A 17,092-nucleotide genomic window follows, 5' to 3' on the forward strand; every position below is an offset into this window, starting at 1 on the left:
TAGTGTACTACTTTTAATTTTAGTGTGTAAGCAATCCTAAAAACTGTAAAATACTATAGTCATTTATAGTAAAGGGAAATACTTAGCAATAAGCATTATATTGTATATATATTTACAACTCTTCATAAATGAATTACACCCTAATCTAATCTCTCTGTCATCTTTCAATCAAGCAAGTTTCTCGTGTCAGCCCAATGATTGTTTGGTGACATCACCAACCAGAGCGAGAGGTGGCAGTAACGCATGAAAAACTTTGTTATCGACCACCGTAAAACAGGAAAAAGAAAATGTCATTCTTCTAATGTAGAAACTTCTTCATTACTGATCGTTAAAGCTGTTTCAGTAATTAAAGAGGTTTCCGCTGCACAGAACTGCACAACAGGTGGTTGGCACTGACAAGCAGTACTACACGCGTTGTGTTTGGCAACCCCCCATATGGGAGTCCTAGGCTGTAACACCCATTGTCGCTATCGTTAGCTTAAAATATTTCCAGCATCAACAGCATTAGGCGTTGCGGTCATTTCCTGGCACAGGCTTAACCCAAGTGCAATTCGGATTCCTTGGCCACAGCGACACTTTCCCATTTTAGCCGACAAACTGGGCTAGTGACTATCTTGTTCCGTACGTCACCACAAGTCACCATATGACGGGTGCGCACGCTTTCACGCTTTCTGCTATGACGTGGAGCGTGAGGTGCATTCAACGTTACGCTGCATGAATTTTTAATTAGCCTACATTAGTAACAGTTCATTTTGTTACGGTATGAACTTAATCCTAGGAAAGGCAAAAAAAATGCATAAAATTAAGACCTTTTTAATGAAATTCAAGACTTTATTTACAAAATTCAAGGCTATTAAGGCCTTCATTTGAGATTATGAAATTTAAGAGTTTTTCAATGCTTTTAAGTCCCCACGGGTACTCTGGACATGGACCTTCAGCATGCAGTGGGACAGTTTGCTGCTAAGTGTGACATGGCAGGGAAAGAAACAGCACCTCTAAGTCAGAAACCATAATGCTTGACTGAAAAACAGTGGCCACCTCCAGTTTGGCGGAGAGTCCTTACCCCAAATGGAGTTTAAGTATCTGCATTTTTTTGCCATGAGGAATGAAATATGAGATTAAAAGATGGATCAGTGCAGCGGCAGCAGTAATGCAGTTGATGTAATTGTCTGTTGTGGTGAAGGAGCTGAGACGAAAGGTAATCTAAGTACTTACACCCATGGTCATGACTGAAAGGACAAGATCTCGGATACAACCGGACACATTTTACAAAGTGTTATGACCTGCTTGTTTGAGTCGCAGCATAAAAGAGATGAGCCAACAAAATAACCTGAATGCAAATGATTTATTATAAAATGTAACTCATAGAACAATCAATCAAAGCAACCAAAACATGTCTAGGGATACTAATGAAAATAAAGAACTTAGGATATAATCACAACAACACTTTAACTACATGATATAAGTAATGCAAAACAAAACCATAATGTGAAAGAGTCAATGAGATGGCAGGTCTTGACATGAGGACTCCTGAGTAGCCACAGCGCCCTGAGGTAGCTAGCACAACAACTTTTATATACCCATTGATGAGTAATGCAGGCATCCAATCACGATTTACCACATACTCCAACCTGGATTTCTCATTCAGGGAGTCAAACAGAGAACATCATCCAACACAACACTAGCTACATGAATACACTGGAGAGTGGAGTAGACGAGATTTCAAGCTACAGAGGTGCTGTTTGCCAGATGTTTATGAAACTGTTCTTCTCTCAGCCGCCATCAATGTGTTTACATAAATGCAAGGAGCGCGGCACATTTACAATTACAATCCCCATCTACTGCAGTGTAGGAGTGTTGGAAAACAGTATACCTATTATACTGTATTATACTGTTATTTATAGCCTATTCAAACATTATTCGGACATGAAACATTCTGTGCACATGAGAAAATGTTTTGCTGCATTCATGTCATGTGTGCAACTTTTTGTCCATGTGTTTCTTAAGCTGCGCCGAATGAGCGAAACTCTGTAGACAATGATCAGATCTGTACGGTTTCTCTCCAGTGTGAATCCTCTTTTGTGTTTTGAGATGCATTAACTGATTAAACCTCGTCACAGTTTGAACACTTGTACGGTCTCTCCAGTGTGAATCGTCTGGTGCAGTTTTTGGAGCTGTAATAAAAGTCTTCTCACACTCAAAGCACATATACTCTTTCACACCAGTGTGGATCTTCATGTGTTCATTAAGGTTTGGTGATTGGTTAAAACTCTTCCCACACTGAGTAGATGTGAATGGTTTCCCTCCAGTGTGGGTCTTCGTGTGTTTAATAAAGGTCTGAGGAGCTGCTGAAACTCATCCCACATCGAAGCTGCGGTCACACTAGAATTTGAGCATGCAAAATTCTGTTGTACAGCGCTGTGAAAAGGAGCCGGATTAAACAAGATGATCAGACATTTAAAAAGCGAGCGATTGGTCTATATTTTACTAACTGTCCAGAGTAGGGCTGTAACGATACACAATATAAAATCGAAATTGCGACACTCAGATCTACGATCCTGTGTCGCGGTGTGATAAGGGAGAATCGCGACACACCCCGTGATACCTTTTCAATAACGTCACGCGTGCCTGCAAAAGTTGAGCTAATTAACACTTTTTTTCGTTCGACATTACAAGCACTGCTCCGTTTAAGCCCTCGCAATATTTAGCCGGGAGAGCTCGCACGGAGCTCTTAGTAAGGGACCGTCTGAATGTGTCAGGAATATCAAAAACAAAACCAACTTAACCCCGCTTGACAACCGACAACGCCAGAAACATTGCCAATGCTGTCAAAGCGGCCAGATTTTCAGCGCATATACAATGATTTGCTCACACTGTTAATGTGGCTGCGCAGAGAGGGATGGGCGTTCACCAAATGTCAGGTAACAGCGCAAACTTTTCTGTATCCGTGCTGTGCGATTTCTGTTTGAACCTTTGAGAGTGCTGACTGACAGGTGCGCGATGTGTGAGGTCAGAAAACACGACGAAGCTTTCAGTTAAGATGAACACAGTTTCTATAGTTATACTTTATTTAGAGATAAAGGTTTATGGCTCTGCATATAATCACTCTATCTTGCTGGAGTTTATAGTCGTTTCGATTTACTTCAGGACGCATTAACACCGCTCTGAAGGTCTAATCGCTGTTTTAAGTTATCCAGAGCTGTATGAATGTACAAATCTTGAATATCACAATAGTATTAAATATTACTATTGTAACAACACAGACAGAAACACTTTTGCACAATCGATACCCAGCTGATTCAGTCGTTTCATAAGAGGACCGCGCCTCTTCTTTTTTCCTTGTCAACATAAAGGCAGTGAGGTGCGCCTCGTTTTCGCCCCTTGTTTAACTGCAAGGCATACTTAATTTGCGGGACGATAACGTGTAACCCGTGCCTACAGACACATTTGCCAAAGAAGCAAAATGGAAGAAGAATATTGCTGTTTGATACAGACCTGTTGATGCTTAACCAGCGCTTATGTTGACCTGGATATGCGTAATAAACGCAACAAATAGGCTTTACTTTTTATTTTACAGCTTATAAAGCATGTACGCAGATAAATGCAATATCATATTTAAACAACAAAACTGTTTACAAAAAGTCTACATATGCGCGCATTGTTGCTGTCTTTTCATCACGCAGCGCGCGCACTTGAACCGCGAGGGAGAGAGAGGAAAGCATAGACTATATCAGGACATAATCTTTAAAATAATGATTTCTATTAAAATGTAAAAGGTTTTGTGATTATAATAATAACAGCGGAGCTTTAAATAAATGCATATTTTCCGTAAAGCGGGCAATTTGAGGAAGTCTGCGATTTTTCTTTGACGGAAGAAAAAAACATATGATTGGAAAAAAAAAGCCTATGCCGGTTATTAAAAAGAATCAGTCAGTATTGTCGTTTTGTAATATAAATTAATTATTTAAGTGAAAATAATTTAGGGCAGTCCTATTTATTTTATTTAGATTATTCTGCTCTTCTGTGCTAAACACTGCAGGTGCGTGGAAATGCTCTGTTGTTCTGTTCCGCTATTAATATTCTAACATATAAAAATAAATCAGTATTTTAAAATGCAATATTTAATGTGTCAGACAAAAAATATACACGTCAATTTGTTTAATATAAAATTAACAGTAATCTGACCAGTTAACTGGTAATAACCGATTAATGTTGTCGGTTAGCAAAATTAACAAAATGAGCATCCCTAGTAGCTATTTAATTTACTTTTTCTATGTAAGAGAACTTGATTGAAAAAGAATTTTCAACATGCTTGAACCATCTACACAATGGAGTTTAGTTCTGTTTGGTTTTTTAACAGTATTTTGTTACAAAGAAAACAGAAGTGATATAGCTTTGGCTATTTATTTATTTTATATATGGCTATTTATATTGTTAATAATTTGCATAGTTAATATTATTCTTTGATGTTTAGTTTATAAAGATTTTTCAAATGTTATTTAATAAAAAATAGTTTTAAAAATCTTTTTTTTGCCCACCCCACACGAAAAAAAAAAAAAATCGTGATACGAATCGAATCGTGGGTCAAAAATCGTGATACGAACCGAATCGTGGGTTTGGTGTATCGTTACAGCCCTAGTCCAGAGAGGTCATGTTTTGATCTTCGATAGGTCTCACACAGTCAAGTTATGCAATTTTGCAGGTCAGAATTCACCAAGCTTGAACTCTGCAAGGCAATGAACTGCGAAACTTGAGGCACGAACTTGCATTTCCGGTCTGACGCATTCACGTGCGTCTGAATGGAAGTCTATGGCGAGAAAAGTCCAGTGTGACCACAGGATCCTCATGTGTCGACTAAGGGAGAATGAGCAGTAAAAACGCTTCCTACACTGAGTGCATTTGAATGGTTTTTCTTCATGTGTTGATTAAGGTGTGATGAGCGGGTAAAACTCTTCCCACACCGAGTGCATGTGAATGGTCTATCATCAGTGTGGATCCTCATGTGGTAATTAAGGGATGATGATAGGCTGAAACTCTTCCCACACTGAGTGCATGCGAATGGTTTCTCTCCAGTGTGGATCCTCATGTGTTGATTAAGGTGTGATGATTGGATGAAACTTCTGCCACACTGACTGCATGTGAATGGTTTCTCTCCAGTGTGTATCCTCATGTGTAGATTAAGGTATGATGACCGGATAAAACTCTTCCCACACTGAGTGCATGTGAATGGTCTCTCTTCAGTGTGGATCCTCATGTGGTAATTAAGGGATGTTGATAGGCTGAAACTCTTCCCACACTGAGTGCATGCGAATGGTTTCTCTCCAGTGTGGATCCTCATGTGTTGATTAAGGAAGAATGAGCGGTAAAAACTCTTCCCACACTGAGTGCATGTGAATGGTTTCTCTCCAGTGTGGATCCTCACGTGTTGATTAAGAGATGATGATTGGCTGAAACTCTTCCCACACTGAGTGCAAGTAAATGGTTTCTCTCCAGTGTGGATCATCATGTGTTGATTAAGGTGTGATGAGCAGCTAAAACTCTTCCCACACTGAGTGCATGCAAATGGTTTCTCTCCAGTGTGGATCCTCATGTGTCGATTAAGGTGTGATGAGCAGTCAAAACTCTTCCCACACTAAGTGCATGTGAATGGTTTCTCTCCAGTGTGGATCATCATGTGAATCTTAAGTTTGCTTTTGTTTGCCATACTCTTTCCACACTGAGTGCTGGTGAAACGATTCTTGTTTCTCCTTTTCAAAAAAATATTTTTTTCCTCAGTTTTGACATGATGTTTCTCCTCTTTACTCCCCTCATTCTCTTCAATGCGGTCTGAAAGAAATAAATAAAACATTAGTTTTTTATTAAGTCTTAAAAACTCTCATCAAAAGCTGAAAAGTGAAAAGACATCACACACCTTTTCACGTACGTTTTTACAGATGTCCACATTGCAGGACAGAAAGCAATTAGATGTATTCTTTGGCAAGTTTTGTAAATACCCAAGTGTCCACTTTATGGATGTGCGTGGTAGTGTTGGAGGAGATTTGGGATAAGGGTGGCATGTATATATATATATATATATATATATATATATATATATATATATATATATATATATATATATTCTGTAGTGTTTGAGTTTATCTTTCAACAGTAAACAATGATATAACTTGTCATAAAATACCTCAAATTGCTCATGCATAGTAGAATCTTTATCTGCTAGGTTCTGCAATATCTTGATTATATCTGGTTCTTTGTGTTGCTCTTCCCAGATTTCTGCAATGGTGATGGGAAATACTAGTTCTTTTATAGCTGAATACACAACAACCAGGTAAGGGATGAATGCAAGATAAAAGCACCTGGTGCTTCATTCAGTGTTCCCTTTGTACTCAACCACAAAGTCAAATTTTTGAAGAAGGGGCCAGCGGATTAAACGTGAGGTGGTCTTCGTGGAGTTCATGACCCACTGAAGAGTGGAATGATCAGTGACAATAATGAAGAGTTTTGGCTCCAGGAAATGTCTCCACTTTTCGATAGCCTCTAGCAGGGGTTTTCAAACTTTCAGGACACACGCCCCCCCAAGTTTGTCCAATTTCACTCGCGCCCCCTCTCTTTTTCGTCCAGCGAGCCAAAATTATAAGGCATGTGCAAACATCACTCCCATATTATTTGCTGCGTTTAAAGTGCATATAATAATTACACTGAATCATAAACATGTAGCTTACCTGATTCAGTGTGATACATGAGTCTGTTTTTGATGTACGTACACAGAACATGCTGCTTCGCAGAGCCAAGTTGAAGCAAAAGGCAAGAGTACATCAATTTCAAGTTCCGAAATTTCAGCATATTCTGTATTCACTGCCAGCCAGACTTCTGAGTGTGGTTGAGTCGAACAGTGTCTTCAAAGTACAGGTCACTAGAAAAATGCAGAAGGGAATCTAGCGCTTCGTAAACTTTACGAACCCAGACGTACTGGTTCCAATTATGCTGCTCAGAAAAATACCTATTGAAATGTGCAGACAGAGATGGCAGATGGAGAGTGATTTCTGTTTTAATAGTATCCCAGTTAAACATATTTTCTGTGATAAATTCATCCAAGGTCAGGAACATGTCTAGATTTCTTGCATCCACCTGCCCTCTCCATCGCTCCAGTTTCTTCACAAAGCCCACAATTTTATCAGACATTGTTAGTAAGTTTGAAAACGGGCCTTGAAGGGACAAATTAAGCGAATTAAGCCTATCAAATATGTCAGACAGGTATGTAAGATCTGTGAGCCACTTAGCGTCAGTAAAATAACTCCTAAAGGAAGATCCACAATCAATCCTCAGTTCGTCATGCAATGAAAAAATATTCTGCAGGACTTTGCCTGTGGAGAGCCATCTAACCTCCTTGTGCAAAAGCAACGACTCATATTCGGACCCCATTTCTATGCACAACAAGGCAAACAGTCTTGATTTAGTGGGACAAGTCTTTATGAAATTCACAATCTGTATTGCTGTTTGAAGCACTGCGTTCAAGTCCGCAGGAAGTGTTTTTGCTGCGAGGACCTCTCTGCGAATCATACAGTGGGTGAAACAAACATGCGGAGCTACTTCATGAACCAAAGCAGCGAGTCCTTTATTTTTTCCTAACATGGATCCCGCTCCATCAGTGCACACACCGACACAATTGTCCCAACAAAGACATAGTTCATTCAGTTGACCGCTGAGGTTTTCTAAAATATCTTTTCCTGTAAACGTCTTTTCATTGATGAGCAAAATAGTAGATCCACAAGCAATTTTCTCTCATGACTGTAGCAGACGAATACAAGTAGTTGAGATGAGTTTGATATGTCTGTCGACTCAACTAATTGTAATAAAAAATAAATCCCATTCTTTATTCTTCTAATCAGCTGACGTTTGAAGTCGCATGTCATATCAGTTATACGCCGGCTTATGGTGTTGTCTGGTAGTGGAATTTGTTCAATGTTACTTACATACTTCTCTCCAAACAGTTCTACAGATGTTCTTTGCAGCTGGAGATATGAGGCTCTCTGGAAATGTATGTGGCTATTTGGCATATGAAGCAGTAAGCGCTTTTACTGGCAGCATGGTTTGACTGGTCATCGTTTGTTTTTGTCCTCTTAATGCTTATTCTTTACATCGAAAAAAGTCGACTGGCTTATCTTTTAACATCAGATGTTTCTTCTGTAAGTGACGCACCAGTTTCACAGGTTTTAAACTGTCATTTGCAAGGACCTCTGAACACACAACACATTGTGGACATGGTTTGTTATTAATCGTATTGTATGTACTGTTCATCATACTTCCGTTGCTTTGATGCATACAGGCCTTTGGTTTTTGTAATGAGCGTTAATCCTCTCTGTGTGGAGATCCCCGTTGACGCGGAGGGTTGGTCATCCGTTTGCTTTAATGCTTCAGAAGGGCACTCGTTATCTTTTTTGTCAGACGGTTTACCGGTGTTAACTTCACCGTCGTTAATTTTAAAAAGCCACAGGTCCATTTTTTGTATGTTTTACGTGATCGCATTAACTACAAAAGGTACCTCGTGCCTAATAGTTAGCTGCGGGACTAATCAGATTGACTCTTGTGAACATAAAAAAAAACGTCATAATTTACTCGAGTGCACACCTCAGTTTCTCGATCCCCCCTTAACAGGCGCTGGCGCCCCACATTTTGAAAACCCCTGGCCTATAGTATGGCTAAACAAATTATAAATATTAATAAATTCCTCCTGTCCTTGCGCCTTGTGTTGTGTCAACACTGCACCTAATCCGGAATCACTGGCATCGGTGTAAACCACAAAGGGGAGTCGGAGAACAGGATGTCCAAGGATGGGAGGCGAGGTGAGACAAGTCTTTAATTTCTTCAGTGCTTGTTGACATTGAGGTGTCCATTGAAAAAATCACCCTTTTTTCTTCAATGAGTTCATAGGCTCTGCAATTTGAGAAAGGTTTGGCACAAACATATGGTACCACCCTGCCAATCCAAGGAGTTAATGTCTTTGATGTTTTTTTGGAACCAGGTAGGATGTTATCGCTTCTACTTTAATGGAATCAGCAGGAATGGCCTGGGTGTTCACCACATGTCAAAGAAATGATAATTTATGTTGGCAGAATTTACTTTTCTTCAAGTTAATGATCAGACCAGCTTTGTGTAACCAGGTGAAGATCTTTGAAGTGTTGGGTGACTGAGGGTGAGTATATGATGTCGTCATCAATATACACAAAACACATTTTTCCCAGCAACTCTGCTAGGACAGATCAGAGAGAGTAATATCCGGTGGCATGTGTCAAAAAGTTTGATTGATGACCGCCACGCCCCTTTTAGGGCGGGGCTTCCGGTGTAAACCCCGCCCCTTTCCGTTAATTAGATTCTTATCAGTTGTATTAAATTAATAATTCCGGTAATCAGATTCTTATCAGTTGAATTAAATTAATAATTCCGGTAATCAGATTCTTATAATTTTAATTAAATTAATAATTCCGTTAATCAGATTATTATCAATTAAATAAAATGAATAATTCCGTTATTATTACATTAAAATGAGATATTTTAATATTATGAAATAGATTTTAATGAAATAAATTATATGAACCGTTATTAAAACTATATTATTAACTATTATACAGTATTATATTTTAATTATTGTAATAAATTCAGTTATTATAATTATACAATATTATATTGTCATTATTGTTTTAAATTATATATTATAATATATTATGTTAATATATTATGTTAGAATTAATAAACTAAGGTATATGCACCGCTGTGTTGCCTTTGCTCTGTTATGGTCAGAACTGAGTGTCTGTGTATGTGTGTGTGTCTCTCCGGCTCGGGTGTGGGTGTGTCGAGAGGCTCTGGCTGTGATTGTGTGTGTGTGCGGGAAATTTGAACCGGTTGAAGCGTGCTTGAGAAAGATAAAATACATCTGATGGCTGTTACGGCGTATGCGTGTATCTGATAAGTGAACATTATGACATAGGTTGTTAAATAAAACGCAAACGTCCGTTTACATGGTTATCGTTCAGTCCGGCTCTTTCCGGCTGTTAAAGCGTGAGACTGTGTGTTTTTATATCTGTTTGCGTCTCTCTGGTTCGGCTCTCGGTCTGTTTGTATGTCTCTCTATCTGTGCGAATGAGACAATGATTGTTCAACATTGAGAAATATTCATCCATCGTGATTATTATGGTTGTTTAACTTTATTTCAATGTTATGATAAAACAATAAACGATTAACCCTTAAAGACCGAGACAGCCGCCCGCGGCTAAAAATAAGTATTGCTCTTAAATGTTTAATAACTTTTGATCCGCTGATCCGATCCATACAATTCAAAGATTGGCATAAAGAAGAGACTCTCAGCTTTCCATCGCTGTATCACATTACATTCACGGACTTTCAGAGGCTCCGGAATCAGTGTGGTTACGTCATCAAATTTTGACAACGCTGATTTGACAAAGGAACGCTCGTCACTTGTCTCTCCGGACAAACCAGACATGATATATGGATGCATTGTCCCTCCTCCATGCCCAGATTGGTTCAAACTCGCTCTATCTCAACCAATAAGCATAGGTTTCGCTTTGTGAACCAACAATCAGCTTTTTGAACAACACGGAATGAGAGATAGGCTGCACATTTACGCGCGGCTAAATAAAACGCTAAAAAAAAGTTTTGCATGAAATAATTCTCATACTAAGTACTTTTGCATGCACAACAGCACAAAAACATGACAAAACAGTGACACAGCAAAGACGAAGTGCTGCTCTTGTTGTTTTCAAAGGACGCAAATAAAGGTTGGGCTGTTTGTCTGCATTGCACGCGAACCATATACATATCCGCAGACAACCATATCCATGCTGGCACATAAAACCTAAGGATGGTCCATATTGAATCTAGTTTATTTATGTAACTATTTATAGTATAGTAAATATTTATATCTATTTTTTACTGAGGATTTGCAACTTGTTTATTTGGACTTTGACGCATTATTTATTATTTTCTTATTTTATATTTGTTTATTATAAGTGGTGTTGTTTATGGTAACTAAAAATATATTATTTGGAAAAAAGTCAAATTTGCTTCAGTGTTCTGTTATTTTGTAACATTTTTTTTCTGTTTAGTTCATTCCCAGAACTTTTGGGCAAATACATTGTCAGTAAATAAATGCATTTTTTCCCCCCATTGAAAAACGCCTTGAAATAACATTGAAATAAATTGCTATAACTTGCTCAGGGAATGGTGGATGTAGACAAAATTTATTGTGGAAGTATAAAACATCATAATATGTATTTCTAAAGAAAGAAAAACAAACTTCATAAGGTTTTGTTTATAATAACTAGAAAATGCCACTTTTTTTAAAAATCGTTTCTGGAAAATTCTGGAATATTTTCTGTCTGTTCATATGTTTTTGGACCAAAAAAAATTTTAGACTGGACCTTTAAATGATACAGATTGAAACTTCAGGTTCTCCTGTTTAAAATAATATATGACACTTGAGTCTGACTGCTAAAATAAAAATAAAACTGCTTTAAAAAAATAATAATAATATAGGCCCATTAGGTGCCCTCAAAATACCTCTAGGTCTTTAAGGGTTAACTGTGTTGTATGATCCATTTCTAATGTAAAGATTATCTCATGCAATTTTTAATCTATCTATGATGCAAAATGTGAATAAATGTTCAATTACAAATATTTTATATTCCTACACAATGAATATCAAATATTTAACTTTATTTAAATGTTATAATAAAACAATAAACGAATAACTCTGTTGTAAGACCCATTTCTAACGAAAAGTTTATCTCGTACAATTTTTTAATCTATCTATGATGTAACCTGTGAATAAATGTTCAATTACAAATAGAAATATAGGAAGAAATTAATTCAAGAAACTGTATTTAATAAACCATCATCATTTTGGTATGATGTTTAACTCAATACCCCGTTGTTACATATTTTAATCCAGGCTAATGATAACCTCTTACATAATTTTAATGATTGCTGCAAGTAGGTTGTATATTGTTTACATTAATAATCTGGCATACGTCAGATAATCATTATTGAACGACTTGTTTTAGTCTATTTAAGTTTATTTGATACAAACATTAAACTGCGTTTACGTTTCTTTGAATTTGGCTGACTGTTATGCAAACAGTCGTGCGGCACCTCTGTCGAACTAATTTCCTCAGCGCAGCATGAAGCGCCTACAAGTCTCTGCGATAAGGTTATAGCCGTTGTAATAAACACAGTAAGGACCCGAACACATCTGTGAACACGAACAGCGGGTGGTTCCGCTAAGGTCTTTTGATACCGATAAACGCCATGGGTCTCTGAGCACAAACATAGACCTCTAGCGCCATCTAGTGTTTACTCAGCAAATACATAAATTCGGTTATCCCCTTATTTTCACCCTGTTAAATTAAATATGTTTAACCTTATCTAAATAATAAACGAGTGTATTACATCCACTTGGATGCAATAGTCTAAAAGACCATATTAGCTACAATTATCATATTCCATGTTTTATCCAAACACATCTGATATTTTAGTTAAAATAACCATGTATTTATGTCACCATTAAAACAGTAATATTACTTGTTAAAATGTTTCCGGATGCTTGATTATATATTATCCGACTACAATAATAGATAATAACAATGTTTTTCATTTCATTCATATAAAGTGAAATGATTCAATATTAAAGATATGCGTGATATAATACATACACGACTATATATATACTTTATTTAACCCTACATTCGAGTTATTCCATTACTTTATATCAGGTTTTAACGATACTGTTTAATAAATTAAATAATCTATAAACTAGCTTTCATAATATATAAAAGATATTTTTATTTCTACTATTATATAAAAGTCCCTGTTTGTGATCCTGAAAGTAATACATTCGAGTAGTTTTTATGGTTCTTATCTCTCTCCGACACCTGGGCACGACCCCCACATCTTTATACTTAAATACAGCAGACAACCAGGGGAAAGTTATTCATCTGGTCATCGCCTGTTGATGTGATTCGTCTCCTTCACCATCTCTTCTAGTCTACACTAAACTTTTTGAGGAAGCATGGCTCGTCGTAAGTAAAATATTATTATTATGGTGTAATACATTACATTAAGTAATACTTTGTCAGTCATACTGTGACCTGAAATATTTTCAATCTATCAGCTTTTATGTTACAGAATTAAATTCATCAGAGATTGATGCTTTTGAAGCCATCAACCAATTATGTGAGTAAATATTGTTTTATACGGATATTTTATATGTTATATAAACGGCTGTTTTAAAAATCATACATTTCTGCTTTATCTCGTAGTGTGGCCTCGATCCAATGCTGACGCCCAAAGGGAAGAAGGTAAATGTTTTATTTAAATGAAATATTCTAGGCCCATTGTATCCTAGCGTGTATTCGAAACCCGGTTAGAAAACACACGTGGCCCGAAGACGAGCGCTTTTCATACAGGCCACAGCAATAGTCATGTGATTTTGGTCATTCAATATCTCTAGAATGGTGCAGCTCTAGATAATCTAAACGTTATTAATACAATATTTTCACTTTTATGTTTCAGATATAATCGAGGTTATTGATTTAACAGCGGAGGACGAGCAAGACGACACCGATCTGGTCCAAGCATCGTTGGTCAGCTCGACACGGCCGGAAAAAAGACGCCTTGATTATAACTTTAGCCCTGTTTCAAACAAGAGGCTGAAAATTTATACCGCCGTACAGGATCAACATATTGAATATGATGGTGATGATCAAGATGAAGCTCGTTTAGGTAATGTATCATCTTGTTTTATACGGTTTAAATCTATGTAATTTATAACTGTTGAATTGTGCGCCCGTCCATGCTGAATGCTTCATGCTAGAGCTAGTTTGAATTTTTTTTCTGAATATGCACTATCTGCTTCTACTCTAGTTCCGCGATCACCGGATACCAGCCCGCTCGGACCTGGGGAAAGTGTTTTTGAAATACAACAACGTAAGTGTTTTATTAACTGCGAAAATACATTAATCGGTTATGATGTGTACACATTTCTGTTAATTTAAATTACATTATATATGCATTTCTCCTCTAGTTCCCACGTCACCGGCTAGCAGCCCCAACGGACCTTCTGAATGCAGTATTGAGGCACAACATTGTGAGTAATTTATTTTATTAAATGTAAAATTACGACTTTCTAAACAATATATTAAAGACTTTTTCTTTTTAATGATGTTTTAGCACCAAGCCCTCAATGCTGGACTGATGACGGCGAATCCAGCGATGGTTATGCCTCAACGCTAGGTGGCGGTCGCAGTCCTGTATATACACCATACCCGTCTTTAGAAGTAGAAGAAGAAGACGAGCCGGAAAACCAGGAAGAAAACAATCATGGCGGCCACCACGTTTTCCGACCACAACAAGCCGATGATCTCACACTAACAGGAACCAACTCTATCGTCGAACCCCATTTTAATCAACTAGTTCTACAATATCTGGAGCGAAACCAGGTAAAAATTAATCAGATATCTGAATATGTTTTACACCAGCAGCGTGATATAGATGAACAATTAAGGGGTGCAAATCAGAAACTGACTGAGGTATTAAATTTACTGAACAAAGCTGAACGTGATCGCCGTGTTTTAGGTTCAATACTCTGTTCTATTAAAAATGCTTTGGTACATAGATGATTCATCAATAACACTGTTTTTATTTACTCGATGTACTTTTATTACTAGATTTTGATTCATGTTAGCTAACCTTATGTTTTAGTTATTCGTTTTGATCAAGTGTGTTAAGTTTGTGTGTAATATCTGATCTCTTTTGTTTGATTAGTTAGATTTTACATTTTCCCCCTGTATTAATTTTCTTAATTCTGTTTTTGATTGTACATTTTAAAAGATTTTTAAATTTTCAATTTGAGTTTACAACTAAACATTGTATTTGGTTTGTTTCAAACTGTTTCAGTGTATACATTTAATCATCTTTGATTAAGATATAAATTCTATTCAATATTATTAATACTGTTTTAGTTATTCAATTAAAATATTTCTATTTCTTTAATTTGTCTGTTTTACATTTTTAAAAATTCGATTCAATATTGTTTAATACCGTTTTTAGTTTTACATTTAAAATATCTGATTTGTTTATTTCTGCTTTAGTTATACATTTTAAAATTTAATTAATTTTGTTTCTGTTTTACATTTTTTAAATTTGATTCTATATTGGTTAATATTGTTGCAGTTATACAATAAAAATATCGTTTTAGTTATACAAATTAAAATTGTATTTAGTATCGTTTAATTCTGTATGTGTTTTACATTTTAAATTTAATTAATTTTGTTTCAGTTATAAATTTTTAAAATTTGATTCTATATCGGTTATACATTCAAAATAGCTGATTTGTTTATTTCTGTTCTAGTTTTAAATTGGTTATTTCTATCGATTCATACTGTGTATTTCTTTACAATTATCTTTTTATACCATTACTGATATTGTTGTTAGTGTATTTCTAATAAAATAGATTTAGTTTGTGTCCATTTTATATGAATAAAATATAAAATAATAAAAACAATAATATAACCATAAAGTATACCTGAAAATAAAATTAATAAAACAAGCCAGGTATACACCAATAAATAAAATAAAGAAAAATACTAACACATTTAAAAGTATTACCCAAAATAATTAAAAAGTCATACCTAAAATAATTAAAAGTAAAGAATAAAAAATAAAATTAATAATACTAAAACAAACTTAACTATAAACAATCAATAAAAGCAATACTATCAACATAAAAATTAATAAAGAGTTAAAATATTAATAAAACTAAAACAAATCTGATTATAAGTAATAAATTAAAAAATAAAATAAAATAATTTAAAAAAAGTAAAGAATAAAAAGAATTTTAAGTATAACCTGGAGTCAATAAAGTCAATAAAGATAAAAGTTTGTAAAAAATATTAATTAAACATAACTATAAATAAAACTAAAAGATTAAATAAATTCTATGGTACGATATTCAATAAAAGTAATCATTAATTTAAACAATAAAGTAAACATTTTAAATTCAAAATAATTATCAAGTAAATAAAATAACTGTAATGGGTAACGTAAATACCTCAGATGATGCACACAAAAATCAACCAGATCAATCATTATCTGTTACACCACAAAGGTCTATCGATCCTGACACAGATAGATTCTTAGATGATTTGCAGTTAAATTCTATGGACGATGCTTTTAACTTCGATTCTATTTTAAGTCCAAATTTAGATGAGATGGATCAGGAAAATGAATTTAATTTATCAGACTACGTACAAACGTTATTATCTACCGAACAGGGCGGTGGGGCACTAACTCAGGATGCCACTCCTTATAACGACACTAACGGCATGCCGTCAGCTATTCCGATTGATCATGAACAGCCGACGACTAGTCGCGCGATAAATGATACGTGTAATAACAAAACATCGCACCCGGCCGTCGACAATGAACAGCAACCATCAACATCCGCTAATGTTGAACCTTTAGGTCAACAACATATCGACATTGAAACATTGTTGAGAGAAGGTGGTAGTGTAAATGAATATCATGTTTTACCAAGACCTCGTTTCAACAGCGTATAGCTGCGTAGGTCTTTAAATATGAGAGAAATAAGATCACAGGATTTAGCGACGTACCACATACGTTTACACAATACAATGGATGACATAGTGTCATTTGCTAGACAGATTGGCGGTGATGGTAGCGTTATCAATTTATTCCTTAGAACCCCATCTCTGAAATCCGATGTAAACGCTGTTTTAACACCGAGTAATAATTATGACGTTAATCTTTTTATGGACCAAATTGCGAAAATTCTACAGAGCGATGACCAGTTAGCAGCTAACGAAACTGTTGAGATTGAAGCTGATGTTGTAATGAACAGACTAGGAGGCGGTCGTTGTAAACTCACTGATTTGGCATTTGATCAGGTAATCAAAAGAAAAAAAAACAGCTTATTTATACCTACAAACATATCAAACAAACTATGCTTCTCTATATGTCTAGCACATTTTCTAGAGCCTGAATTACCTGAGTGTGAATTAGAAAA

The 17,092-nt window shown here is 36.0% G+C and overlaps 3 protein-coding genes across 7 annotated transcripts in view; all 3 read right to left on the reverse strand.

The window, feature by feature from the left end:
• The window catches only part of LOC137491295 (uncharacterized), a 331,835-nt gene that overhangs the window by 281,842 nt on the left and 32,901 nt on the right, over window positions 1–17,092 (reverse strand). The gene's annotated exons all lie outside the window — the stretch shown is intronic.
• The window catches only part of LOC103910797 (uncharacterized), a 1,018,570-nt gene that overhangs the window by 11,693 nt on the left and 989,785 nt on the right, over window positions 1–17,092 (reverse strand). The gene's annotated exons all lie outside the window — the stretch shown is intronic.
• LOC141381843 (uncharacterized) lies at window positions 1,329–6,032 on the reverse strand. The gene is made up of 2 exons (XM_073948966.1): window positions 5,912–6,032; window positions 1,329–5,826 (listed from the first exon to the last, which is right to left on the reverse strand). The coding sequence occupies exon 2, from the start codon at window positions 5,588–5,590 to the stop codon at window positions 4,844–4,846; it is 747 nt and encodes a 248-aa protein (XP_073805067.1). The 5' UTR covers window positions 5,591–5,826; window positions 5,912–6,032; the 3' UTR covers window positions 1,329–4,843.

Source organism: Danio rerio, chromosome 4 (assembly GCF_049306965.1).
Source record: "Danio rerio strain Tuebingen ecotype United States chromosome 4, GRCz12tu, whole genome shotgun sequence".
NCBI classification, from domain to species: Eukaryota; Metazoa; Chordata; class Actinopteri; order Cypriniformes; family Danionidae; genus Danio; species Danio rerio.

Bases quoted from the DNA above. Each gene is read 5' to 3' on its own strand.
- LOC141381843 (XM_073948966.1), bottom strand. From the start codon at position 5,590: ATGAGGATCCACACTGGAGAGAAACCATTTGCATGCACTCAGTGTGGG.